The following is a 27,363-nucleotide window of genomic DNA, read 5'->3' on the forward strand; positions in this document are numbered from 1 at the left end:
CGGTTCTAACATATCAATGCTGAATGAGTGTTATGAAGGCTAGGCAGGCATACCAACACTTCGTAGTCAGGCACAGTGTGTGTGCCCAGCCCATTCCGGTCAAAGGTCACACGGTAAGTGGCAGTGCCTGTATCCACAGCATCAATCTGCCCAGTGAACAGGCCGTCATGGACTCCCCTGAGACGAGCTGGAATACACACAGACATCATCAATACTCAAAGCTGGCTGCACATACAAAAATGAGGAAATCTAATGCAGGTGACTTTGGTTGCTATGGCTACAGGTTTGTGGATATTTCACCAGTGACTATGATAGCTACTTTTAGGGTAAGGGCTGCTGATAATTAACAAGTCACTTTGGTTGCCATGACAACAGTGTTGTACCAGTGACTTTGGTTCCTATGACGAGCGGCAGGGGAATATCATCGGGGAGGTCTTTGCAGTGTGACACGTCGGCAAGCTTCCTCTGCTGCAGCAGACGCATCTTCTGCCTCTTTTGTCTCAGTGCAGTCCGCTCCTCCGAAAAGAATGCAGACGAACACCTAGAGGGGAACATTTAAGTTAATTACAGACACAAATAACTGGTACACTTGGTGTGCATGAAAAAAAAAGTTTAATTCGATTTAATTGCATTGATATTCCCAGAGATTCCATGGTGTCCATAAAGCGAACCCAGTTCAGAAAGGGAACCTGAGTGCCCACCTCAACTGAGATTACTAACATCTAATTGGTGCAATCACGCTTACCTTACCTGGCGATCCACTTAAACTGACCGGTTCTGCTCACATATCCTGCTGCTGCTTGCTGTAGCTAGCTGTTTATCGGCATGCGGCCGTTTTCTGATGCATTCACTAAGAAAATGTTCGCTAGCTGTGTTTTAACCTCACCCGCATGGTTCAATATGCTCATGATAAAATGTATGGCTGCTGCGGGGGATGTCATTGATTGTGAGGATCAACTATGTTGCTGCATGAATGTTGTCCGTCAATAGCCATCTACAAACTAACTAGCTAAGTAGGTTTAGTCGTCTCGGGAGTAGCCTATCGTACAGCCTACTTTGTTCCCAATGCCAGATTTCAGGAAGTCTGTGCACTCGGTGAACTCACCCCATCATGGAGAATCATCCCTCGTCCATACAATTAGAAAGTAGCCTATGCTAGGATAGCTATAGAGGCCTAGGCGTTGATATTCAATGAGTGAGGAGCAATGCTTTCTGATCATGAGCAGGAGATGGTGCTTATGGTGATTCGATAGTATTTCAGTCGCTATGCAGTCAGTAATTTGTTTAGTGTAGCATCAATATGGATAGTAGCCTAGTTATCACTGTGTGTCGTGCACCTCACGAGACTGCTGATACGGTGCCTTGCAGCAATATCTTACATTTTAGGGATCATCCCAATCACGTTAGTTATTGTGACTTGCGCCGGCAGTCACATTTTAAATGTTGTACAAATGATTTTTAACTATGGTTATTATTCTTTGGAACCGTTTTCCCCTGATACATTTTAAAGCTAGAAATGCATTCAAATTAATTTGCAGACTGGTCTGGATTAGTGTACTTGTATTGCTACACTTTTGCTGCTTTTCTGCTCTATGCATAGTCACTTCACCCCTACCTTCATGTACACATTACCTCAACTAACCTGTACCCCCATGCATAGACTCGGTACCGGTACCACCTGTGTATAGCCTCATTATTTTATTGTGTTACTTTTTATTAGGTAAATATTTTCTTAACCCCTTTCTTGAACTGCACTGTTGGTTAAGGGCTTGTAAGTAAGCATTTCACGGTAAGGTCTACACTTGTTGTATTTGGCGCATGTGACAAAGTTTGATTTGATCAAATCAGGAGTGTCTGCTAGCACATTAGTGCATAGTGTTGCATGAGTCACACTATTAGCATACATTTTACAGCATAGTTTCAGACAAAGTAGTTACATTTACTTCATCCTTATCTGCAGCAGTAGGTTTAGGCTGATTTATTAGCCATGTTTTAATCATGCATTTTACATAGGTAGTCCTTCCTGTCGGTCCATCTTTGCATTCTATTAGTATTATTCTAGTGACAGCTTTGTGACTATTCTAATTCTATCATATGCTAATTGTAGTGATTGTTTCATTCTAGTAATCATGCATTAGCTACTGTTATTAATTCAAGCGTTTTAGGCTTCAACTAATGCTGTGGGGAATGATCACACATTCAGGTTGTAGCTGCTATTCTTTGCTTCATTATCTACACACAGTATTGCATAAATGGAATGGCTGCCGATATTGCATTCATGGGAGCATGTGCATGGTTAGGCTCCGTATCCATGATCTTGTGCTAATTAATGCATTGGATGTTATGTCCTGTATCATCTGCACATAGTCGTTATGGCATGGTTGCTATTATTGCTATTGCCAATAGCACACGATGTTGTGGTGACAGATGCCAACACTATCTACCCCTTCAATAGCATCTGCTTGGAGGATCGCAGTAGATGGCACACATTTTAGGATAGTGGTAAGCAAGTTTACGTGCATTATCATGCATGCTTGTACATGGTGCGTATGCAAGGCATCTAATACCCTGATGCAGCTCACACTGCTACAGTCATTTTAGTGGAATGTGACTCATATCTACCACCATTGTCCTGGCCCAAATACTGCGAGCTGCTACACACTGTTCAGCAGTCGAGCAGCGTGATATCTTGTGCTACTCGGATGGCGCAAGTCTGTCGTCGGCAAAATTTTTCTGGGTCTTTCCATCATTAAGAATATATTCACCCAAGTACAGCTTCATTTGAAATAGTTACTACTGCCTAACCCAAACCATAAGCTTTCTTCCTCAGATTTCAAGTTATCACCATGCACCTTAGTGGGGAAGCTGACGCTTTATAGCTGTGAGATGACCAATCAAGGCTTGCTATAGTTTCAGCTGTGTTGGATGAGCAGTTGATACTAGCATTACCTAGCATGCGGTTGGCTTGCTAAACACCCATATGGCGATTAGCCGTTAGCAATCAAGCAATATCCTGTGACAGTATGGAATTTGAAATCATGGTAATTGGCCAGGCCAATGTACACAGTAACCGACATAACCATTCAAAAGAAACACGTGGCTTTTCTTTGCAACTTCACTATAACCATGACACTTTGTTATTATCAGTAGCATTTTATTAATAGTCAAGTTATTACCTCTAAATATTATACAAATTAATAAAATGTCAGATCGGAGAGGAATTCCAATTTTGATGCACTAAACCATTCATACTATGTCCGATGCGTTTTTCCCTCCACTTTTCAGAGCATTTCGCATGTCACCAATGCTGCTGTGGTTATTCCATATGGCAATATGTTGTTAAAAGTGGCACGAGGGGACACAGTAATGAGAGAATTATATACTTCCAGAAAAATATGCTACTGAATACATTAGGATATAGGCTAAGTATCCTATAGGATGAATCATGAATTTTATTGAAACGTAGCTTAGCTACGTTTCATTCAGTTGCATCCCATTTAATAAGAGAGCCAATGCAAAACTGGCACCTGTCGTCATTCCTCACACATATGCTGACCCTGCAAAAAGAGATGAAGTCCAGACAGTCTAGGCTATTTTAGAAAACTTTCTGAATGGACATAGAGCATTAGTGAACTTATACATGCACACTGACCCACCTAAAAGGACTCATCATTCAAAGTCACCTGCAGTGCATCACACAAAAACCTTGCCTTACCTTCAAATCCTTTCTGTAGGATAATTTTTTGTTGTAGTCTACACTATAGGATGACGCTAAATCAATGTAGGCCATCATATAAACTGACAAGGAAAGTTAAGGGGGATATATAAACTCAGCAAAAAAAACGTCCTTTTTCAGGACCCTGTCTTTCAAAGATAATTCGTAAAAATCCAAATAACTTCACAGATCTTCATTGTAAAGGGTTTAAACACTGTTTCCCATGCTTGTTCAAGGAACCATAAACAACTAATGAACATGCCCCTGTGGAACGGTCGTTGAGACACTAACAGCTTAGGCAATTAAGGTCACAGTTCTGAAGACTTGGGACACTAAAGAGGCCTTTTATACTGACTCTGAAAAACACCAAAAGAAAGATGCCTAGTGTCCCTGCTCATCTGCGTGAACGTGCCTTAGGCATGCTGCAAGGAGGCATGAGGACTGCAGATGTGGCTGGGGCAATACATTTCAATGTCCGTACTGTGAGACGCGTAAGACAGCGCTACAGGGAGACAGGACGGACAGCTGATCATCCTTGCAGTGGCAGACCACATGTAACAACAACCGCACAGGATCGGTACATCTGAACATCACACCTGTGGGACAGGTACAGGATGGCAACAACTGCCCGAGTTAGACCAGGAACGCACAATCCCTCCATCAGTGCACAGACAGGCCTACAAGCCCTATTGCGGACAGTTGTAAGGCAGGTCCTCACCAGACATCAGCGGCAACAACGTTGCCCATGGGCACAAACCCACCGTCGCTGGCCCAGACAGGACTGGCAAAAAGTGCTCTTCACTGATGAGTTGCGGTTTTGTCTCACCAGTGGTGATGGTCGGTTTTGCATTTATCGTCGAAGGAATGAGCGTTACACCGAGGCCTGTACTCTGGAGCAGGATGGATTTGGAGGTGGAGGGTCCGTCATGGTCTGGGGCGGTGTGTCACAGCATCATCGGACTGAGCTTGTTGTCATTGAAGGCAATCTCAATGCTGTGCGGTACAGGGAAGACATCCTCCTCCCTCATGTGGTACCCATCCTGCAAGCTCATCCTGACATGACCCTCCAGCATGACAATGCCACCAGCCATACTGCTCGTTCTGTGCGTGATTTCCTGCAAGACAGGAATGTAGTGTTCGGCCATGGCCAGCGAAGAGCCCGGATCTCAATCCCATGGAGCCTGTCTGGGACCTGTTGGATCGGAGGGTGAGGGCTAGGGCCATTCCCCCCAGAAATGTCCAGGAACTTGCAGCTGCCTTGGTGGACGAGTGGGGTAACATCTCACAGAATGGCAAATCTGGTGCAGTCCGTTAGGAGACGACACACTGCAGTACTTAATGCAGCTGGTGGCCACACACCAGATACTGACTGTTACTTTTGATTTTGACCCCCCCCCCTTTTGTTCAGGGACACATTATTCAATTTCTGTTAGTCACATGTCTGTGGAACTTGTTGAGTTTTATGTCTCAGTTGTTGACTCTTGTTATGTTCATACAAATATTTACACGTTAATTAAGTTTGCTGAAAATAAACGCAGTTGACAGTGAGTTTAGAAACAGTTGTGATAGGCATGAAGATTAAATTGACAACCATTATAAAATAGACACATGCACACAACCTGTCCATTGCCTAATGATCAATTTTAGTGAAGCAGTGGGTGACTATGATGACACATTTTAATTTAAGTGAGCGCTTTATCTAAATCTGTGCAAACACTTAATATATTAATGCAAAAAATATCAGTAACTAACTTCTAATTTACACATCTCGGTTTTCTTCACTGTTCGCTTCATGTGCAATTCACGTACTGAATCTCCACCGGCCTCTCTCTTCCCCCTCTCTCTAGCTCTTAAATGAGTAGTGTATATGTTGACACTTTTTCTAAAAAACTAATAGGCCTAGGCCTATTTGAGGAGAGAAGCATCGATCCTCTTCATTGCTGAATGTCTATAAAATAGGCTACAGCCTTCGCAATGAACTGGTGGGGAAGATCACATTGGCTAAATTGATACCTTGCTGCATTGATGCATTGCGAACGTATAAAACGGGCAGAAAGACATGTATTAATTCACACAACGAACCCACAGACCTGTCAGTGGCAGTGCGCATCCTTGTCAGTGGCAGTGTCCTAGATAACCCTTTCTATTGGTCAACAGCTTATTTATGACGCAAAAAAAATAATCAAAGCGGTCTCAAATAAATAATTGACGGATTATGGCAGGACGATATTTCACAATTGGTGTGAAAGGCATTATAAACAAGACATGCTCATATTTTTTTCCTCTTAATTATTCGCAAGAAAATAACAGACTTGGTGAGAAAGGGCCTTTACTGAGAAAAGGCATTTTACAAGATTAAGCCATGACAGGAGCATTTGATTATTTTATTTTAGTCCGGAAAGGCTACTTTAGGAAACTTTCTGAATGGAAATATGTGACTCGTTTCAGGAAACTAGGTGTATGTCGCACGTCACTACTACACAGGAGATTCAATATAAACATACATTTTTTATCTAAATCCTTTTTTGGCAGAAATGCCTTTTGGAACATGTGAACTTTCATGTGCCTTAATAACAAACTTGTATTCCATTGATAAATATGAATACAATTGTTAAATTATGACCCTAGTTGGTTAAGCCATGGAAAGACAGGAGCATTCCCCACTAGCCATGATTGGCTGAGAGAATGTATGGGCTGGACATGTCAGGAGATAAGTTTGGATTGGTCTGCCATGTAGCTTCTTCTGTCTATAACGTGAGTTGTTCAGTATGTGTTGACAGTCCTTTCTACCGCCCTGTTTTTTAAACTATATAACGTTAGCCATCGAGAACCACAAAAGATTAGCATTTTTCCCCAATAACATCGATGCCCTGAATTTAGCAGGCACTATCGACAGATAAGTAGGAAAAAGTGATGGGCTACTTTCTGCACACACCACGGTCAGTGTGAACCGGAGTGACTTGACACAAAGCTGACCAAACAATTTGTACCTACAATGGTTCCAGTCTGCCGTGAAGTATTCATCCATGTATACGGTAAGAGTCTAGCTATATTTTCCAGATATACGTTTCTAATACTGTTAGTTAGCAGGCAAACGTTAGCTTGCTGGCACGCTAGCTAAAGTTACGTGTATGATCCTTGTAGTAATATTATTCGACTCAGAAATACATTTGCATTGCTAATTATAGCCTAATGTTAGCTAGTTAACATTGAACCTAGTTTGTTAGCTTTAGCTACCTGCAGATTCGTACTACAGCTATGACAATGTTTGTATTAATAGTAGTATGAGTTGTGGTTACACCGGTTCATTGTTTAGCTAGCTAGCTAGCTACATGTTTAAAACAGACTCCACTTCGGCCAGATTATTACATGACCCATCAAGTTAGCCAGGTGTGTCTGGGGGTGATTATGGCCATCTATTGTATTTCATGAATAAGTATACATGTCTAGACAATAGTTACCCATCCACTTAGCTAGATGTGGGTGGGGGTTATAGCATTTCCTTCACATGACCGATCAATTTAGACAAGCGAGTCGGGTAAGCGTCATCTAATAACAACAAAAATATTTTTATCTGGACACTTTGTTTTTTATATTGCTACTGTATCCTATGCCTCTGACAAATATATACATACTTACTTTGATATAGCGTGTTAACCACATGGCCACACATATGAATCCTTAAAGAGATGGGTGGGACTAAGGATTAAGAGGGTGTGAACGATCCTGACTGGGTGTAGACAAAGAAGAGCTCTCTAGTAGGTGTAACAAAACATTCAAGGGCCATTTTCTCAAAAGTGGGGTTACAAGTTGATCAACTTTCAAAGCAGAATTACTTTCCCCATTGTTCCTCAACTGCAGTGTATGATATACCATTTTCTAGCTCTGAGTCTCTTTTATCCAATGTAAAAAACACCATTTCAAATGTGGATACATAAGACCGAATCGAGGCGGTCGGTCACATACAGGCCTATAGAGAGAATCTGCTAACTCACACACGCACACCTCTGTAAAAAGGACATGTCAATCAAAGCCACCAGCTTATGTAATACGCACAAGCAAATATTTATCCTTTCCTTAAAAAGTATTTAAAAAACCTAGGCCTGCCTTAGGCTCTGAAAGTAGGCTACAAGATAAGTAGGCTACAAGATAATGAATTGACAAGTATGAAGGGGAGAGAGACAGCTATGCGATAGTATGACATTGATAATCATTGAAGTGCCATAGCCAATAGGCTAGCGCTTCTACATCCCGTGCATTAGCTGCTCGAGCATCAAATGACAGTTAGAAAGAGGAGATGTAGACAGACTTTTGCTTATAATCATTAGTAAACACTCCCGCTATTAGGTAAAGTTTATCTACATGAAAATAAAGTTCATAAAAATAATCAATGTAGGGCTATTTAAAACGGTTTTGAAAGTTATTTTAGTTTAATGGTGGTCTTCATCCATAACCAACAGTTACACGGTTATTCAATTACAGTCACATCCCTAATCAAGCGTTCATTGCTTATAATGGAAACGGCTTGCCTTAAGCAAGGGTACCTGGCAGTGCACCATGAGAAATAAGACATATGTTGCACAGCTCATGGTTAATATTCAGAGTATACAGTTGTCGTGACGTTATCGTGATGACATGCTATTTATCGAATAATTAACTGTTTATAATTACGTGATTAAATTAATCATGTAACCATTAACTCAATAACCTGGGGTACCACGGGAAAAGTTTGTTTAATGAGTTACCATTTCCCGAATTAACTCAAAGAATATCGATTTCATAGCAGTCACTGATTAATTTCCGCAAGTCTCATTCTGAACGTCGCATAATTTGTAAATATGCACAAACCCGGTTCTCACTAATCATTCCATACCACACAAATTGAGTTGATTATTTATTTACTAACATGCTAAATGATAACCTAGACTGTTTGTGTATGTGTCTTAGTTAGAGCTTAATTCAATGGCAACAGGTCCCTAGCGGACCAGCACAATATGACACGTTACACAAGATGGAGATTTAAAGCAAGAGAGAAAAGCAACACTTGGATGCATTTGTAAACTATGCTTAGTGTGGCCCTAACACCTTGCTCCGAACTAACGCTCTTATGGGTCAGAATTGTAATGCATGTATTTACGTGTTGAAAGTGTCCGTTGGATATCTCTGATGGTCTGGTCTTCCGTCTTCAGGTGTAAGTCTCAGATTGTGACATCTTGTGGACAAAGTCCTTTCTCTTCATTTTTTTTTACCCCTTTTCTCCCCAATTTCATGGTATCCAACTGGTAGTTACAGTCTTGTCTCATCGCTGCAACTACCGTACGGACCCGGGAGAGGCGAAGGTCGAGAGCCATGCGTCCTCCGAAACACAACCCAACTGCACTGCTTCTTGACACAATGTCCACTTAACCCGGAAGCCAGCTGCACCAATGTGTCGGAGGAAACACCGTACACCTGGCGACTGTGTCAGCGTGCACTGCACCCGACCCGCCACAGGAGTCGCAAGTGCGCGATGGGAGGACATCCCTGCCGGTCAAACCCTCCCCTAACCCGGAAGACGCTGGGTCAATTGTGCGCCGCCCCATGGGTCTCCCGGTCGTGGCCGGCTGCGATAGAGCCTGGAAACGAACCCAGAATCTCTAGTTGCACAGCTAGCCTTAGACCACTGCGCCACTCGGGAGAACCATGTTCTTTCTCTTAGTTGTCCGTTTCCTTGCACTCGTTCTGTGAGAGTGAGCTTCTGAGGAGGCTAATCAGCCGTGTCGATGCTCCCAACGTGGGTAGGAGGGCCGTGTAGACAACCAGTGAAAAGAATAACCGGGTGGTCCTGCTTGAATTCAACTTCCTAGATACAGTAATCAACCGTAGCATTGATCGTTAAGAGGTTCCTTTGTCTTCCTCAAACTCGTGTTGCGTTTCGTGGCTGCAGCGCATGGTCAACTTAGTCTGATATGTAAATTCTTAGCGCACATGTTTTATACCCTCGGGTCAAAAGGGGCGTTTCCGTCTTTATGACATGCTCTCTGGGTTCCCTGGGGCGTAGCTAGTTACAAGGCAAGGTATTAGAACTTACTATGATCTCGTTTAGACAACTAAAATCACAGTTCTCTTTGATCTGGATATTTTCTACACAACAAAAAGGATGTAAACATCATATACACATGATAACTCTTCAAGTTACAATGTTTTCGTTATAACATCTTCATTTAACTTTTAATGACATCACAAAAATCGACATTCATTTTCATATTCCATCTATCATTTTTACCACCATTTTGTCTGAAATATAATGTCCAAAAGTCAATTTATTTGATGTTCTGGAGTTTTAGGCTGTAAACTCTTCCTAAGGCACACAGACATTCCAGTCTCTCACGTTAGAGACCAGAAGGGAGTTGGCTGCTGCCTTAAAATGTATGATGGGCGTGAGGTCATAAACCCCCCCCACCAATCCCTCTATACCTCTCCCCCTGTGCGGGAGGAAGAGATCTCTGTAGAACCACGATCCACTGTAACCTGATCCTCATAGGCCAGTCAGGACACAGCCTTGTAATGGTAAATGACTTAGCTGGATCATTTGATAAAATCTAAACAGTGCTTTCTGCCGTAGCTACACAGTAGTCTGGCTCTGCTGTTTTGGGGGATTGGTATAGCTTACCACACTCACTGTTTGTAGTTAATTGTATATATTGATGCTGAAGGAGCAGAGCCTATATCGCCAAAACCTGCATTATTAAAAAAAATGGTTAAACATGTTTCTACGTGGTGTTTCCTTTCTGAAATAAGATGTATCATTGATGGCTAGGGATCAGTGTTTTCCACAAGTACATAACCAGCCAGGCCACCCCCGGGTTAAACATTTTTAGCAGAAGGAGCTCTATTTAGGTGGCCTCTGGTACATTCTAATGCCTTGATTCCTTCAGAAATACACAGCAAAATGATTGAATACTCAATTGAGTTTACTTCCCAGATTGGATACATTAGTAGTGGTACTGTGAAGAAAGACATGACTTTACAATTTAAATGACAGAACATGTATGAACTTAGTGTATTTTTTGTTGTTTTGGACATGGTCTAGGCCTATATGATCACGACAATGTTCAATGTAAGAGAGCGTTGAAATAAAAATCTGATTTGGAGGGCCAGGCTTTGAAAAGAGAAAATGCTGTAATAATGAACAATACCGTCTGGGTTTTCCCATCAGTATCCTGATTGTCCCCCACTCCACACGGATCAACTTCCTGGTCTTCAGGTTAGGAAAGGACTCTTTCAGACACAGGCAGAAGTCATTGTCCCCTTCAAATAAAGGTCTGGAAGGAGAAAAAGTTGGCAGAACTCAATGGAATAAAGAACTTAGAATAACTCACTGCGAAAGTATGTAATACAGCTTACCTGTCTATGTTAGAGTAAAACCACTCGTAGATGCACCATTTGTGTGCTTTAGGCAGTTTGAGGAGGTTTCTCAATCGCAGACCGATTCTCTGAGACACTTTCTTATCTGGGGTTGTCACAGTAGTAAACTTCTACAAGAAAACATACCAAACAAATGAACAATAATTAAGTTAGAGACATCTAGGTTAATCAGATCCTGACAAGTTGATAAATGATAGGGAATGATTCACATTACTTCATCATGGTTTAAAAAGATATGCAAATATACTAAAATGTTGTTGGAGAAGGCAGACGTTTTACGACTCCAACCGATTATGTGTTTTTTTGTTGTTAATTTGCGTTTTCTGTAACATTTGTTAAACTTATTTTGTACAATTGAAGTCGGAAGTTTACATACACCTTAGCCAAATACATTTAAACTCTGTTTTTCACAATTCCTGACATTTAATCCTAGTAAAAATGTTCTGTCTTAGGTCAGTTAGGATCACCATTTTATTTTAAAAATGTGAAATGTCAGAATAATAGTAGAGAGAATGATTTATTTAAACTTTTATCACATTCCCAGTGGGTCAGAAGTTCACATACACTCAATTAGTATTTGGTAGCATTGCCTTTAAATTGTTTAACTTGGGTCAAACATTTCAGGTAGCCTTCCACAAGCTTCCCACAATAAGTTGGGTGAATTTTGGCACATTCCTCCTGACAGAGCTGGTGTAACTGAATCAGGTTTGTAGGCCTCCTTGCTCACACAAGCTTTTCCCCACAAATGTTCTATAGGATTGAGGTCAGGGCTTTGTGATGGCCACTCGAATACCTTGACTTTGTTGTCCTTAAGCCATTTTGCCACAACTTTGAAAGTATGCTTGGGGTCATTGTCCATTTGGAAGACCCATTTGCGTCCAAGCTCTAACTTCCTGACTGATGTCTTGAGATGTTGCTTCAATATAACCACATAATTGTCCTTTCTCATCTATTTTGTTTAGTGCCTCATGATGCTGCCACCCCCGTGCTTCACGGTTGGGATGGTATTCTTCAGTTTGCAAGCATCCCTCTTTTTCCTCCAAACATAACGATGGACATTATGGCCAAACAGTTCTATTTTTGTTATCAGAACAGAGGAAATTTCTCCAAAAAGTACAATCTTTGTCCCCATGTGCAGTTGCAAATCGTAGTCTGGCTTTATGTCAGTTTTGGAGCAGTGGCTTCTTCCATGCTAAGCAGCGTTTCAGGTTATGTTGATATAGGACTCCTTTTACTGTGGATATAGATACTTTTGTACCCGTTTCCACTAGCATCTTCACAAGGTCCTTTGCTGCTGTTCACTTTTCGCACCAAAGTATGTTTATCTCTAGGAGACAGCACGCGTCTCCTTTCTGAGCGGTATGACGGCTGCGGGGTCCCATGGTGTTTATACTTGCGTACTATTGTTTGTACAGATTAACCTGTTATGGCTAGGGGGCAGTATTTTCACGGCTGGATAAAAAACGTACCCGATTTAATCTGATTATTAGTCCTGCCCAGAAACTAGAATATGCATATAATTATTAGCTTTGGATAGAAAACACTCCAAAGTTTCTAAAACTGTTTGAATGGTGTCTGTGAGTATAAGAGAACTCATTTGGCAGGCCAAAACGTGAGAAGATTCTGTACAGGAAGTACCGTCTGACCATTTCTTGAACTTCTTTGCCATCTCTATCCATTACAAAGGATCTCTGCTCTAACGTGACACTTCCTACGGCTCACATGGTCTCTCAGAGCCCGGGAAAAAGCTGAATGACGTAATTCAAAGCCCTGGCTGAAACACACGAGCGCTTTTGCTGAGTGGTCTATCAGAGGACAAAGGGCTTAGGCTCGTGCACTGGCCGCCCCCGTCTTTCTGTTTTTCCCTTTATTTGCCGAAACACAGATTCCCGGTCGGAATATTATCGCTTCTTTACGAGAAAAATGGCATAAAAATTGAATTTAAACAGCGGTTGACATGCTTCGAAGTACGGTAATGAAATATTTAGAAATCTTTTGTCACGAAATGCGCCATGCGCGACCCTTATTTACCATTCGGATAGTGTCTGGAACGCACGAACAAAACGCTGCTATTTGGATATAACGATAGATTATTTTGGACCAAACCAACATTTGTTATTGAAGTAGCAGTCCTGGGAGTGCATTCTGACGAAGACAACAAAGGTAATGAAACTTTTGTAATAGTAAATCTGACTTTGGTCAGGGCTAAACTTGGTCGGTGTCTAAATAGCTAGCCGTGATGGCTGGGCTATCTACTGAGAATATTGCAAAATGTGCTTTCACCGAAAAGCTATTTTAAAATTGGACATATCGAGTGCATAGAGGAGTTCTGTATCTATAATTCTTAAAATAATTATGTTTTTTGTGAACGTTTATCGTGAGTAATTTAGTAAATTCACCAGAGGTTTGCGGGGGGTATGCTAGTTCTGAACGTCACATGCTAATGTAAAAAACTGGTTTTTGATATAAATATGAACTTGATTGAACAAAACATGCATGCATTGTATAACATAATGTCCTAGGGTTGTCATCTGATGAAGATCATCAAAGGTTAGTGCTGCATTTAGCTGTGGTTTTGTTTTTTGTGTCATTATATGCTAGCTTGAAAAATGGGTAGTCTGATTATTTCTGGCTGGGTACTCTGCTGACATAATCTAATGTTTTGCTTTCGCTGTAAAGCCTTTTTGAAATCGGACAGTGTGGTTAGATTAACGAGAGTCTTGTCTTTAAAATGCTGTGAAATAGTCATATGTTTGAAAAATTGAAGTTTTCGGATTTTAGAGGAATTTGTATTTCGCGCCACGCCCATCATTGGATATTGGAGCAGGTGTTCCGCTAGCGGAACGTCTAGATGTAAGAGGTTAACGTGGTACCTTCAGGAATTTGGAAATTGCTCCCAAGGATGAAGCAGACTTGTGGTCGACAATTATTTCAGGTAATCAGGTCTTGGCTGATTTCTTTTGATTGTCCCATGTTGTCAAGCAAAGAGGCACTGAGTTTGAAGGTAGGCCTTAAAAAAAACATCGACAGGTACACCTCCAATTGACTCAAATGATGTCAATTAGCCTATCAGAAGCTTCTAAAGCCATGACAATTTTCTGGAATTTTCCAAGCTGTTTAAAGGCACAGTCAACTTAGTGTATGTAAACTTCTGACCCACTGGAATTGTGATACAGTGAATTATAAGTGAAATAATCTGTCTGTAAACAATTGTTGGAAAAATTACTTGTCATGCACAAAGTAGATGTCCTAACCGGCTTGCCAAAACTATAGTTTGTTAAGAAGAAATTTGTGGAGTGGTTGAAAAACTGAGTTTTAAATGACTCCAACCTAAGTGTATGTAATCTTCCGACTTCAACAGTACCTAATGTTGCCGCTACCGTCTCTTTTGACCGAAAATAACTTCTGGACATCAGGATTGCGATTACTCACCACGGACCGGCAGAAACCTTTTTTTCCCTTTAAAGAGCCCGACGCGAATGATATACTGCTTTCTCTGAACAGGCACAGATCCCCATGATTTGCGTGAAGAGGTGGAGAAATAGGGGCCAAAAAGCCTTCTGAGTAATCGTAGGCGATCGAAAAACCTCCACTTCCTTCCATTTTGCTAGCAAACGTGCAATCTTTGATTTTATTCTCCAATGACCAACGCACAAGATGAAAATACCAACAGGACATTAAAAACTATAATATCTTATGCTTCACGGAGTCGTGGCTGAACGACGACTTATCAACATACAGCTGGTTGGTTATACACTGTACCGGCAGGATAGAACAGATGCGTTTGGTAAGACAAGGGGCGGTGGACTATGTATTTTGCTCGCCTGAGTATCTCATGATAAGCTGTAGACCACACTATCTGTATTTTTCATAGCTGTTTACATACCACCACAGTCAAAGGCTGGCTCTAAGACAGCATTGAATGAGCTGTATTCCGCCATAAGCAAACAAGAAAATGCTCACCCAGAGGCGGCACTCCTAGAAGCCGGGGACTTTAAGGCAGGGAAACTTAAACCCGTATTACCAAATTTCTACCAGCATGTCAAATGTGCAACCAGAGGAAAACAATTCTGGACAACCTTCACTCCAAACACAGAGACGCATACAAAGCTCTCCCTCGCCCTCCATTTGGCAAATCCGAAAATAATTCTATCCTCCTGATTACAAGCAAAAATTAAAGCAGGTAGCACCAGTGACTAGATCAATAAAAATGTGCCGGGATTCCTCCGATGGCATTGAGGAGTACACAACAGTCACTGGCTTCATCAATAAGTGCATCGATGACGTCCTCCAACCAGAAGCCATGTATTACATGCAACATCCACACTGAGCTAAAGGCTAGTGCTGCCGCTTTCAAGGAGCAGGACTCTAACCAGGAAGCTAATAAGAAATCTTGCTATGCCCTCCGACGAACCATCGAACAGGCAAAGAATCAATACAGGACTAAGATCGAATCGTACTACACCGACTGACACTCGTCGGATGTGGCAGTGCTTGCAAATCATTACAGACTACAAAGGGAAGCACAGCCGAGAGCTGCCCAGTGACACGAGCCTACAAGACAAGCTAAGACTGTGTGATCACACTCTCCGAAGCCCATGTGAGTAAGACCTGCAAACAGGTCAACATTCACAAGGCCGCAGGGCCAGACGGATTACCAGGACTCGTACTGCGAGCATGCGCTGACCAATTGGCAAGTGTCTTCACCGACATTTTTAACCTCTACCTGTCCGAGTCTGTAATACCAACATGTTTTAAGCAGACCACCATAGTGCCTGTGCCCAAGAACACCAATGTCACCTGCCTAAATGACTACCGACCCGTAGCACTCACGTCTGTAGCTATGAAGTGCTTTGAAAGGCTGATCAAGGCTCACATTAACACCATTATTCCAGAGACCCTAGACCCACTCCAATTTGCATACCGACCCAACAGATCCACAGATGATGCAATCTCTATTGCACTCCACACTGCCCTTTCCCACCTTGAAAAAAGGAACACCTATGTGAGAATGCTGTTCATTGACTACAGCTCAGCGTTCAACACCCTACTGCCCTCAAAGCTCATCACTAAGCTAAGGATCCTGGGACTAAACACCTCCCTCTGCAACTGAATCCTGGACTTCCTGATGGGCCGCTCCCAGGTGGTGAGGGTAGATAGCAACACATCCGCCACGCTGCTCCTCAACACAGGGGCCCTTCAGGGATGCATGCTCGGTCCCCCCGTTTCTCCCTGTTCACTCACGACTGCACGGCCAGGCACGATTCCAACACCATCATTAAGTTTGCCGATGACACAACAATGGTAGGCCTGATCACCGACAAGACAGCCTATAGGGAGGTCGTCAGAGACCTGGCCGTGTGGTGCCAGGACAACAACCTCTCCCTCACCGTGATCAAGACAAAGGAGATGATTGTGGACTAAAGGAAAAAGAGGACTAAGCACGCCCCCATCTTCATCGACTGGGCTGCAGTGAAGCAGATTGAGAGCTTAAAGTTCCTTGGTGTCTACATCACCAACAAACTAACATGGTCCAAGCACACCAAGACAGTCGTGAAGAGGGCACGACAAAACCTATTCCCCCTCAGGAGACTGAAAAGATTTGGCATGGGTCCTCAGATCCTCAAAAGGTTCTACAGCTGCACCATCGAGAGCATCCTGACTGGTTGCATCCCTGCCTGGTATGGCAATTGCTCAGCCTCCGACCGCAAAGCACTAGAGGGTAGTGCGTATGGCCCAGTACATCACTGGGGCTAAGCTGCCTGCCATCCTCTACACCAGGCGGTGTCAGAGGAAGGCCCTAAAAATTGCCCAAGACTCCAGCCACCCTAGTCATAGACTGTTCTCTCTGCTACCACACGGCAAGCAGTACCGGAGCGCCAAGTCTAGGTCCAAGAGGCTTCTAAACAGCTTCTACCCCTAAGCCGTAAGACTCCTGAACACCTCATCAAATGGACACCCAGACTATTTGCATCGACCCCCCTACACCGCTGCTACTCTCAGTTGTTATAATCTATGCATAATCTATGCATAGTCATGCATAATAACTCTACCTACATGTACATATTACCTCAACTAACCGGTAGCCCCCTGTATATATAGTCTCGCTATTGTTATTTTACTGCTACTCTTTAATTAATTGTTACTTTTATTTCTTATTATTATCCATATTTTCTTTTTTTAAACTGCATTGTTGGTTAGGGGCTCGTAACTAAGCAAGCATTTCCCTGTAAGGTCTACACCTGTTGTATTCGGCGCATGTGACTAATTTGATTTGAAGAGAGATTGCATTGCCCAGCTGTGTGAGCTGGAGCCCTTACCTGGGGCACAGAGGTGACCCTTTGGCTCCTTCTAGGGGATCTGGATGGGAGGCGCTGCTCCTCCTCTTCCCTGAACAGTCTGCTTCTCTTGGAGCTCCGCGTCGGCTGGACACAGGGAGGGCAGGGTCAGCATATGGGTGATAATGTTAAAACATGTTTTTAAAATGTGCAGATAGTTTTGCTTATTAAACTTTCCTACCACATCTAAGATGAAACTGGGGCACTGATTTGTTGAAAATACAAATGAAGTGTCAACATGGTAGAATTGATTGTGCAAATCAGACCAATGATGGTTATTTGAACAGAAAGACAAACTGCTCATGGGTAGTAAAAAAACAATAAAAAGTGATATTATTTGACGATTATATAGACAATATCACATTCTTGCACTAGTTGGCTATTTTTCCTTCATAGCTTGTTCCCCATCTTCTTTTTAAAAAAAGGTAGCCAATTTGTTTTCAGCACTTTTATTTCCATTTTCTCATGGCTATCTTCTCCCTCTGCAGCAGAGATATGGTGAGCAATATATTTGGAACATTGAATCGCAATAAAATCACAGCATCAAATTGCAATACATACAGTACCCGTCAAAAGTTCGGACACCTACTCATTCAATTTTTTATTTTATTTTTTACTATTTCCTACATTGTAGAATAACAGTGAAGACATCAAAACTATGAAATAACATTTGGAATCATGAGGTAACCAAACAATCTTAAATATATTTTAGATTCTTCAAAGTAGCCACCCTTTGTCTTGACAGCTTCGCACACTTTTGGCATTCTCTTAACCAGCTTCACCTGGAATGCTTTTCCAACAGTCTTGAAGGAGTTCCCACATATGCTGAGCACTTGTTGGCTGCTTTTCCTTCACTTTGCAGTCCAACTCATCCCAAACCATCTCAATTGGGTTGAGGTCGGGTGATTGTGGAGGCCAGGTCATCTGATGCAGCACTCCATCGCTCCGCTTCTTGGTCAAATAGCCATTACACAGCATAGATGTGTGTTGGGTCATTGTCCTGTTGAAAAAGAAATGATAGTGGGACTAAGTGCAAACCAGATGGGATGGCGTATCGCTGCAGAAAGGTGTAGTCATCATGCTGGCTAAGTGTGCATTGAATTCTAAATAAAAATCAGACAGTGACACCAGCAAAGCACCCCCACACTATCACACCTCCTCCATGCTTCACGGTGGGAATTACGCATGCGGAGATCATCCGTTCACCTACTCTGCGTCGCAATTTGTACTCAGACCAAAAAGGACAGATTTCCAACGGTCTAATGTCCATTGCAGGTAGCCTAGTGGTTAGAGCATTGGGCCAGTAATTGAAAGGTTGCTGGATCAAATCACTAAGCTGACAAGGTAAAAATCTGTTTTTCTGCCCCTGAACAAGGCAGTTAACCCACTGTTCCTCGGCAGGCAGTCATTGTAAATAAGAATTTGTTCTTAACTGACGTGCCTAGTTAGATGAAGGTTAAATAAAAAAAATTGCTTGCGTTTCTTGGCCCAAGCAAGTCTCTTTTTCTTATTGGTGTCTATTAGTAGTGGTTTCTTTGCAGCAATTCGACCATGAAGGCCTGATTCACGCAGTCTCCTCTGGACAGTTGATGTTGAGATGCGTCTATACTTGAACTCTGTGAAGCATTTATTTGGGCTGCAATTTCTGAGGCTGGTAACTAATGAACTTATCCTCTGCAGCAGAGGTAACCCTGGGTCTTCCTTTCCTGTGCAAGTTCTCATGAGAGCCAGTTTCATCATAGCACTTGATGGTTTTTGCGACAGCACTTGAACTTTTCTGCATTGACTGACCATGTCTTTAAGCAAAGAGAAACAACAGTCCATCATTACTTTTTTGAGCTGTTCTTGCCATAATATGGACTTGGTCTTTTACCAAATAGGGCCATCTTCTGTATACCACCCCTACCCTGTCACAACACAACTGATTGGCTCAAATGCATTGAGGAAATAAAATCCACAAATTAACAAGGCACACCTGTTAATTGAAATGCATTCCAGGTGCATACCTCATGAAGCTGGTTGAGAGAATGCCAAAACTATCAAGGCAAAGCATGGCTATTTGAAGAAACTCAAATGTAAAATGTATTTGTTTAACACTTTTTTGGTTACTACATGATTCCATGTGTGTTATTTCATAGTGTTGATGTCTTCACTATTATTCTACAATGTAGAAAATAGTACAAATAAAGAAAAACCCTTGAATGAACAGGTGTCCAAACTTTTGACTGGAACTGTACATACATCGTGAGAATCGCAATACATATCGTCCAAGCACCAAAGTATTATAATATCGCATCGTGAGGGCCGTGGCAATTCCCAGCAAAACTCATGGGAAGTGCTGATAAGAGTATCAGTGCCGACTTAATCAATAATGGTTGAATTACCAGAGATAAAATCCATAAGAGCCCTAAAGAGTTCCAAGGCATAGATGGGAGGAAGGGCTACATTGGTCATCTCACCGTTTCCATGGACACCAGGGTGTGTCGTCCTCTCGTGTTGTGAGATTTTGTTTGCTTCTCATTCAAAGTATTTGACAGACAGCCCTCTGGAAATTTACAACATATGGCATTATCAAAAATAGATTAAAACTCACAATACCCTGACAAGTCACAACTGCTCCCTCATTGTTTAGACAGTCTATTTTTCCAAACTTTGAAGTGTCCTCCTTTCCCAGTCTCCTTCCTTCATGACCATTGATACAGTGGCTTGCGAAAGTATTCACCCCCTTGGCATTTTTACTATTTTGTTGCCTTACAACCTGGAATTAATATAGATTTTTTTGGGGGGGGGGCGGTTGTATCACTTGATTTACACAACATGTCCAACACTTTGAAGATGCAACATTTTTAATTGTGAAACAAACAAGAAATAAGACAAAAAATAAAAGAACTTGAGCGTGCATCACTATTCACCCCCCCAAAGTCAATACTTTGTAGAGTCACCTTTTGCAGCAAAAACAGCTGCAAGCCTCTTGGGGTATGACTCTATAAGCTTGGCACATCTAGCCGCTGGGATTTTTGCCCATTCAAGGGAAAAAAAAAACGCTCCAGCTCCTTCAAGTTGGATGGGTTCCGCTGGTGTACAGCAATTTTTAAGTCATACAACAGAATCTCAATTGGATTGAAGTCTGGGCTTTGACTAGGCCATTCCAATAGATTTAAATGTTTCCCCTTAAACCACTCAAGTGTTGCTTTAGCAGTATGCTTAGGGTCATTGTCCTACTGGAAGGTGAACCTCCGTCCCAGTCTCAAATCTCTGGAAGACTGAAAACAGGTTTCCCTCAAGAATTTCCCTGTATTTAGAGACATCCATCATCCCTTCAATTCTGACCAGTTTTCCAGTCCCCGCCGATGAAAAACATCCCCACAGCATGATGCTGCCACAACAATTCACTGTGGGGATGGTGTTCTTGGGGTGATTAGAGGTGTTGGGTTTGCGCCAGACATAGTGTTTTCCTTGATGGCCAAATAGCTCAATTTCAGTCTCATCTGACCAGAGTACCTTCTTCCATATGTTTGGGGAGTCTCCCAACTGCCTTTTGGTGAACACCAAACGCGTTTGCTTCTTTTTTTCTTTAAGCAATGGATTTTTTTCTGGACACTCTTCCGTAAAAGCCCAGCTCTGTGGAGTGTACGGCTTAAAGTGGTCCTATGGACAGATACTACAATCTCCACTGTGGAGCTTTGCAGCTCCTTCAGGGTTATCTTTGGTCTCTTTGTTGCCTCTGATTTATCCCCTCCTTGCCTGGTCTGTGAGTTTTAGTGGGCTGCCCACTCTTGGCAAGTTTGTTGTGGTGCCATATTCTTTCCATTTTTTAATAATGGATTTAAAATGGTGCTCCATGGGATGTTCAAAGTTTCAGATACAGATCAGGGTTGAGTTGTAAAAAAGTACTTCTACACAACATGGTGCCTGACCTGTTTGGAGAGCTCCTTGGTCTTCATGGTGCCCCTTGCTTCATGGTGTTGCAGACTCTGGGACCTTTCATATATATATATATATACACATACATACACACACACACTGAGCTCATGTGACACTTAAATAAAGTCCACCTGTGTGCAATCTAACTAATTATGTGACTTCTGAAGGTAATTGGTTGCACCAGATCTTATTTAGGGGCTTCATAGCAAAGGGGGTGAATACATATGCACACACCACTTTTCAGTTTTACATTATTTTAAACAAGTTACATTTTCCATTTCAATTGACCAATTTGGAATATTTTGTGTATGTCCATTACATGAAATCTAAATAAAAATATATTTAAATTACAGGTTGTAATGCAACAAAATAGGAAAAACACCAAGGGGGATGAATACTTTTGCAAGGCACCGTAGGTGACAGGACGAGTTTCCACACTATTGCTTTATCAAGTCTCCTGCGATCATTGGTCATACAGGAAAGGAGACAAGAAGAGTAAACTACTTATTAACAGACTTTTACCACATCATACAATGAGGATGACATAAGTTAATAAAGTCCATCGACTCAGACTATTTGACAACTACAGTATAACAATTGACAAGTTAAGACTTCAGATTGGCTTAGTTATGGGTCTACAACACATCCCTTGTGTGTTGCATTTTTAAGCCAGTCATTCGTAAATCTACTAAAGACGCCTAATCCAATGAGGTACTGACATCTCCAACCTCTCAATCTCCGTGGGGTCTCAGAAAGTGGATGTTTCCGGTTCTCAGGGATACAGTATTTTCAACCTAACTCCCATTTCCCCTGAAAAACGGATGTGGGAACTACACTCAGGTGTTGTTTTACGCCTGCTACGTTTGTTTCCCTCTTGAAGAGGTTGGTAACCTCAGTTCAAACACATATGCAATACATACAGTGCTTTACAAAGTATTCACATCCCTTGACTTATTTAACTTTGTTAAAGCCGAATTTAAAATGGATTAAATTGAAATTGTCGCTCACTGGTCAACACCAAATATCCCATAATGTCAAAGTGGAATTATGTTTAGAATTTTTTTTGCAGCTAATGAAAATTGAAAATCTTAAATGTCTTGAGTCAATAAGCATTCAACCCCTTTTATGGCAAGGCTAAACAGTGCTGATGTAAAAAAGTCCCATAAGTTGCATGGACTCCCTCTGTGCAATAATAGTGTTTAGCATGATTTTTTTATGACCAACTGATCTCTGTACCGCACACATACAGATAATTGTAAGGTCCCTTAGTCGAGCAGAGAATTTCAAACACAGATAGAACCACAAAGACCAGGGAGGTTAGGCAATGCCTCGCAAAGGGTACCTATTGGTAGATGGGTAAAAATGTAATAAAAGCTGAAATGTTATATTCTTTTGAGCATGGTGAAGTTATTAATTACACTGGGGATGGTGCATCAATACACCCAGTCACTAAAAAGACAGGTGTCCTTCCTAACTCAGTTGCCAGATAGGAAGGAAACCACTCATGGATTTCACTAGGTCAATCAATTGTGACTTTAAAGCAGTTTTCTCCTGAGCATGGAACAACAACATTGTAGTTACTCCACAATACTAACCTAAAAGAGAGTTAAAAGAAGGAAGCCTGAACAGAATAAAAATATTCCAAAACATGCATCCTGTTTGCAATAAGGCAGTAAAGTAAAACTGCCCAAAAAGATGTCTGGGGAAAATCCAACACATCATTAAGGTAAATTTGCCAGTATCACACCGGGCTAGTGCCAATCTGAAAGATCCTGGCATGAATAAGGAGAAAAATGCTGGCCCGGGTTAAAATGTAACCGGAAAGTGAATGAAGCGTGCATAATTTCAATAGCAGGTGATTTAATGCTTGTTTGCAGCCTGAGCAAGGGTTTATACAGACATTGACAAATCAAATTCAACAAGTTTTTCCACCACTTAATTCAAATTTTCTAGGACCTACATTTTATTAAATTGTTGTAATAGCCTATAGAAAAAATGCACCCACAAATCTATGCATTACCACTTTAAGAATAATGAATTTTTAATAGGCCGGCCTATCCCAATCGTATTATGCGTTGACATTCACATAATTTGTACGTTCTAAAATATGTCAGAAGAATGTGGGCCTTGCCTGACTAAATAGACTGCATGCTCCCAACACAAATACACTAATGAAGTCTGTCCATATGGTAGGTACTGCAGTCAGTCTTTCTATTTGAGATGTTTTAGAGTTATTGAGGAGTTACTGTATCATGTTTTTAAAACTAGAAAGTGACGAAAAACTGGGTTCGCTCATAACTGCAAATGGTTTTACTGCAACAAGCGCAACAAACGCAACAAACCACACCTTCAATTGAAGCCGTGGGAAACAAACGAAAGCGCCAACATCTGTAATAACTGCTCATGGTTCGAGTGGCGCAATGGTCTAAGACATTGCATCTCAGTGCAAGAGGCATCACTGCAGTACCTGGTTCGAATCCAGGCTGCATCACATCTGGCCGTGATTGTCCCATAGGGCGGCGCACAATTGGCCCAGCATCGACTGGGTTTAGCCGGGGTAGACCGTCATTGTAAATAAGAATTTGTTAACTGACTTGCCTAGTTTAATTTTAAAAATATATATTTATTAAAAAAATATACTTTTTTATTTTATTTAGAATGCTTAGGTCATTTCAAGTCTTATTCATATAGTTTTGTTGAATAGGAAATGGATCATATGAAATATTTTCTTTATCATATTTGTTCTGTGTACTTGAGCTTGTCCTCAAGTGAGTACACCTCAGCAATTTTATAACTATTTTTACCAGAAAGGTGAGATTTTAACCTTTCTTGGAGTATGCACATTACTAGGTATTGTTTATGGGCCTCTCATGATAAATCATTTAAAGTGTGCCCTCCCTCACCTAAAAAAAAAAGAATACTACACCACTAATCATAACATGGAACAACTTTCCTACCCCTACCGCTGTCGGTCTTTGCTTCACGCTACAACCAGCTGTTTGAGGGCTGCACGATCTCTCTGCCTGACAGATTATCTATAGGCTGTATGTGTGCACCCCACGTGTGATAAATAATCGACAAAACGAACAGCTTCGGGTATCCATCTGTTATTTTAAATAAATTCTAGCCTAGATTAAAAATATCATGATTACAATATTTTTTTCCACTGGCCCAAGCGGGCCACTGACAGGGATGATCGACTGGCCCTGGGGGTTTCCACAACCTCCCCAGTATGTGAATCCCTGACATACACAGGCTGGGGCATTTCTGTGCCATTGTTGCCTCTTCAGAAAATGTGTTTATTTTTGCCTAATTGCACATTTTGATGTGAATAAATTATAAAAAAGCAAATTGCAAACCAAAAACTAAGTTGACCAACAACACACAAATTCCGCTGGCACTCTTGCGACCAATAAAAAAAACTTGTCACACTATCAAGTTAAATGGTATAAAATTAAGCTACTGGAAACTCTCATCTGGCTATAGCCTACATGCTGATTGGGTATGGAGCAGTTTTGTACTTCAAACATGGTCATTTTTTTAGGTATACCGGGCAACGTTGATCATTTCATAACGATGACAGTAATCCATTTTCCTAGGCGCACTACATGGCAAACACGCAAGAGATAACTGTAAAAACTTCCAAACGGTGAAAATCATGGGATTTTGAGAATGGTGAAGGTAGGCAACAACACCTCTGCCACACTGATCCTCAACACGGGGCCCCACAGATGTTCTTAAGGTTTTGTACACTGTGTATATTTATATACATTATATGTATACAGTGGGGGGGAAAAGTATTTAGTCAGCCACCAATTGTGCAAGTTCTCCCACTTAAAAAGCTGAGAGAGGCCTGTAATTTTCATCATAGGTACACGTCAGCTTTGACAGACAAAATGAGAAAAAAATATCCTGAAAATCACATTGTAGGATTATTAATGAATTTATTTGCAAATTATGGTGGAAAATAAGTATTTGGTCACCTACAAACAAGCAAGATTTCTGGCTCTCACAGACCTGTAACTTCTTCTTTAAGAGGCTCCTCTGTCCTCCACTCGTTACCTGTATTAATGGCACCTGTTTGAACTTGTTATCAGTATAAAAGACACCTGTCCACAACCTCAAACAGTCACACTCCAAACTCCACTATGGCCAAGACCAAAGAGCTGTCAAAGGACACCAGAATCAAAATTGTAGACCTGCACCAGGCTGGGAAGACTGAATCTGCAATAGGTAAGCAGCTTGGTTTGAAGAAATCAACTGTGGGAGCAATTATTAGGAAATGGAAGACATACAAGACCACTGATAATCTCCCTCGATCTGGGGCTCCACACAAGATCTCACCCCGTGGGGTCAAAATGATCACAAGAACGGTGAGCAAAAATCCCAGAACCACACAGGGGGACCTAGTGAATGACCTGCAGAGAGCTGGGACCAAAGTAACAAAGCCTACAATCAGTAACGCACTACGCTGCCAGGGACTCAAATCCTGCAGTGCCAGACGTGCCCCCCTGCTTAAGCCAGTACATGTCCAGGCCCGTCTGAAGTTTGCTAGAGAGCATTTGGATGATCCAGAAGAGGATTGGGAGAATGTCATATGGGCAGATGAAACCAAAATATAACTTTTTGGTAAAAACTCAACTCGTTGTGTTTGGAGGACAAAGAATGCTGAGTTGCATCCAAAGAACACCATACCTACTGTGAAGTATGGGGGTGGAAACATCATGCTTTGTGGCTGTTTTTCTGCAAAGGGACCAGGACGACTGATCCGTGTAAAGGAAAGAATGAATGGGGCCATGTATCGTGAGATTTTGAGTGAAAACCTCCTTCCATCAGCAAGGGCATTAAATATGAAACATGGCTGGGTCTTTCAGCATGACAATGATCCCAAACACACCGCCCGGGCAACAAAGGAGTGGCTTCGTAAGAAGCATTTCAAGGTCCTGGAGTGGCCTAGCCAGTCTCCAGATCTCAACCCCATAGAAAATCTTTGGAGGGAGTTGAAAGTCAGTGTTGCCCAGCGACAGCCCCAAAACATCACTGCTCTAGAGGAGATCTGCATGGCGGAATAGGCCAAAATACCAGCAACAGTGTGTGAAAACCTTGTGAAGACTTACAGAAAACGTTTGACCTGTGTCATTGCCAACAAAGGGTATATAACAAAGTATTGAGAAACTTTTGTTATTGACCAAATACTTATTTTTTCCGCCATAATTTGCAAATAAATTCATTAAAAATCCTACAATGTGATTGTCTGGATTTTTTTCCTCATTTTGTCTGTCATCGTTGAAGTGTACCTATGATGAAAATTACAGGCCTCTCATCTTTTTAAGTGGGAGAACTTGCACAATTGGTGGCTGACTAAATACTTTTTTTCCCACCAGTGACTCGCTTTATACGAAGTGCTCAGATGAAGCAGATGCTAAGCTACGGGACGGTTTTGCTAGGACAGACTGGAAATTGTTCCGGGATTCATCCGATGGCATTGAGTATCAGTCACCGGCTTTATCAATAAGTGCATCGATGACTTCGTCCCCACAGTGACTGTACGTACATACCCCAACCAGAAGCCATGGATTACAGGCAACATCCACACTGAGCTAAAGGGTAGAGCTGACACTTAAAAGGAGCGGGACTCTAACCCAGATGCTAATAAGAAATCCCGCTATGCCTTCCAACGAACCATCAAACGGGCAACGTGTCAATACAAGACTAAGATTGAATCCTACTACACCGTCTCCAACGCTCATCGGATGTGGCAGGGCTTGCAATCTATTACGGACTACAAAAAGTCCAGCTGCGAGCTGCCCACTGTCACATGCCTACTGGACGAGCTAAATTCCTTCTTTGCGTGCTTCTAGGCAAGCAACACGGAAGCATGCATGAGAGCACCAGCTGTCCCGGACGACGAGGGTCATCACTCTCTCTGTAGCCGATGTGAGTAAGACCTTTTTAAACAGGTCAACATTCACAAGGCCG

The 27,363-nt window shown here is 41.8% G+C and overlaps 1 protein-coding gene across 3 annotated transcripts in view; it reads right to left on the reverse strand.

Moving 5' to 3' along the window:
- Positions 1-27,363, reverse strand: part of LOC106571760 (protein lin-9 homolog) — a 50,593-nt gene that overhangs the window by 2,930 nt on the left and 20,300 nt on the right. The window contains exons 2-7 of one of the 3 annotated variants that reach the window (XM_014145189.2): positions 19,920-20,005; positions 17,443-17,547; positions 11,102-11,232; positions 10,894-11,019; positions 384-541; positions 54-187 (exon numbers count right to left, since the gene is read on the reverse strand). In XM_014145189.2, coding sequence (XP_014000664.2) covers positions 54-187; positions 384-541; positions 10,894-11,019; positions 11,102-11,232; positions 17,443-17,547; positions 19,920-20,005 — 740 coding nt within the window. Of the gene's footprint in view, positions 1-53; positions 188-383; positions 542-10,893; positions 11,020-11,101; positions 11,233-17,442; positions 17,548-19,919; positions 20,006-21,377; positions 21,434-27,363 lie in introns of those variants that run through there. The other 2 variants (XM_045695885.1, XM_014145190.2) reach the window with 2 other exon arrangements.

Source organism: Salmo salar, chromosome ssa15 (assembly GCF_905237065.1).
Source record: "Salmo salar chromosome ssa15, Ssal_v3.1, whole genome shotgun sequence".
In the NCBI taxonomy this organism is placed as follows: domain Eukaryota; kingdom Metazoa; phylum Chordata; class Actinopteri; order Salmoniformes; family Salmonidae; genus Salmo; species Salmo salar.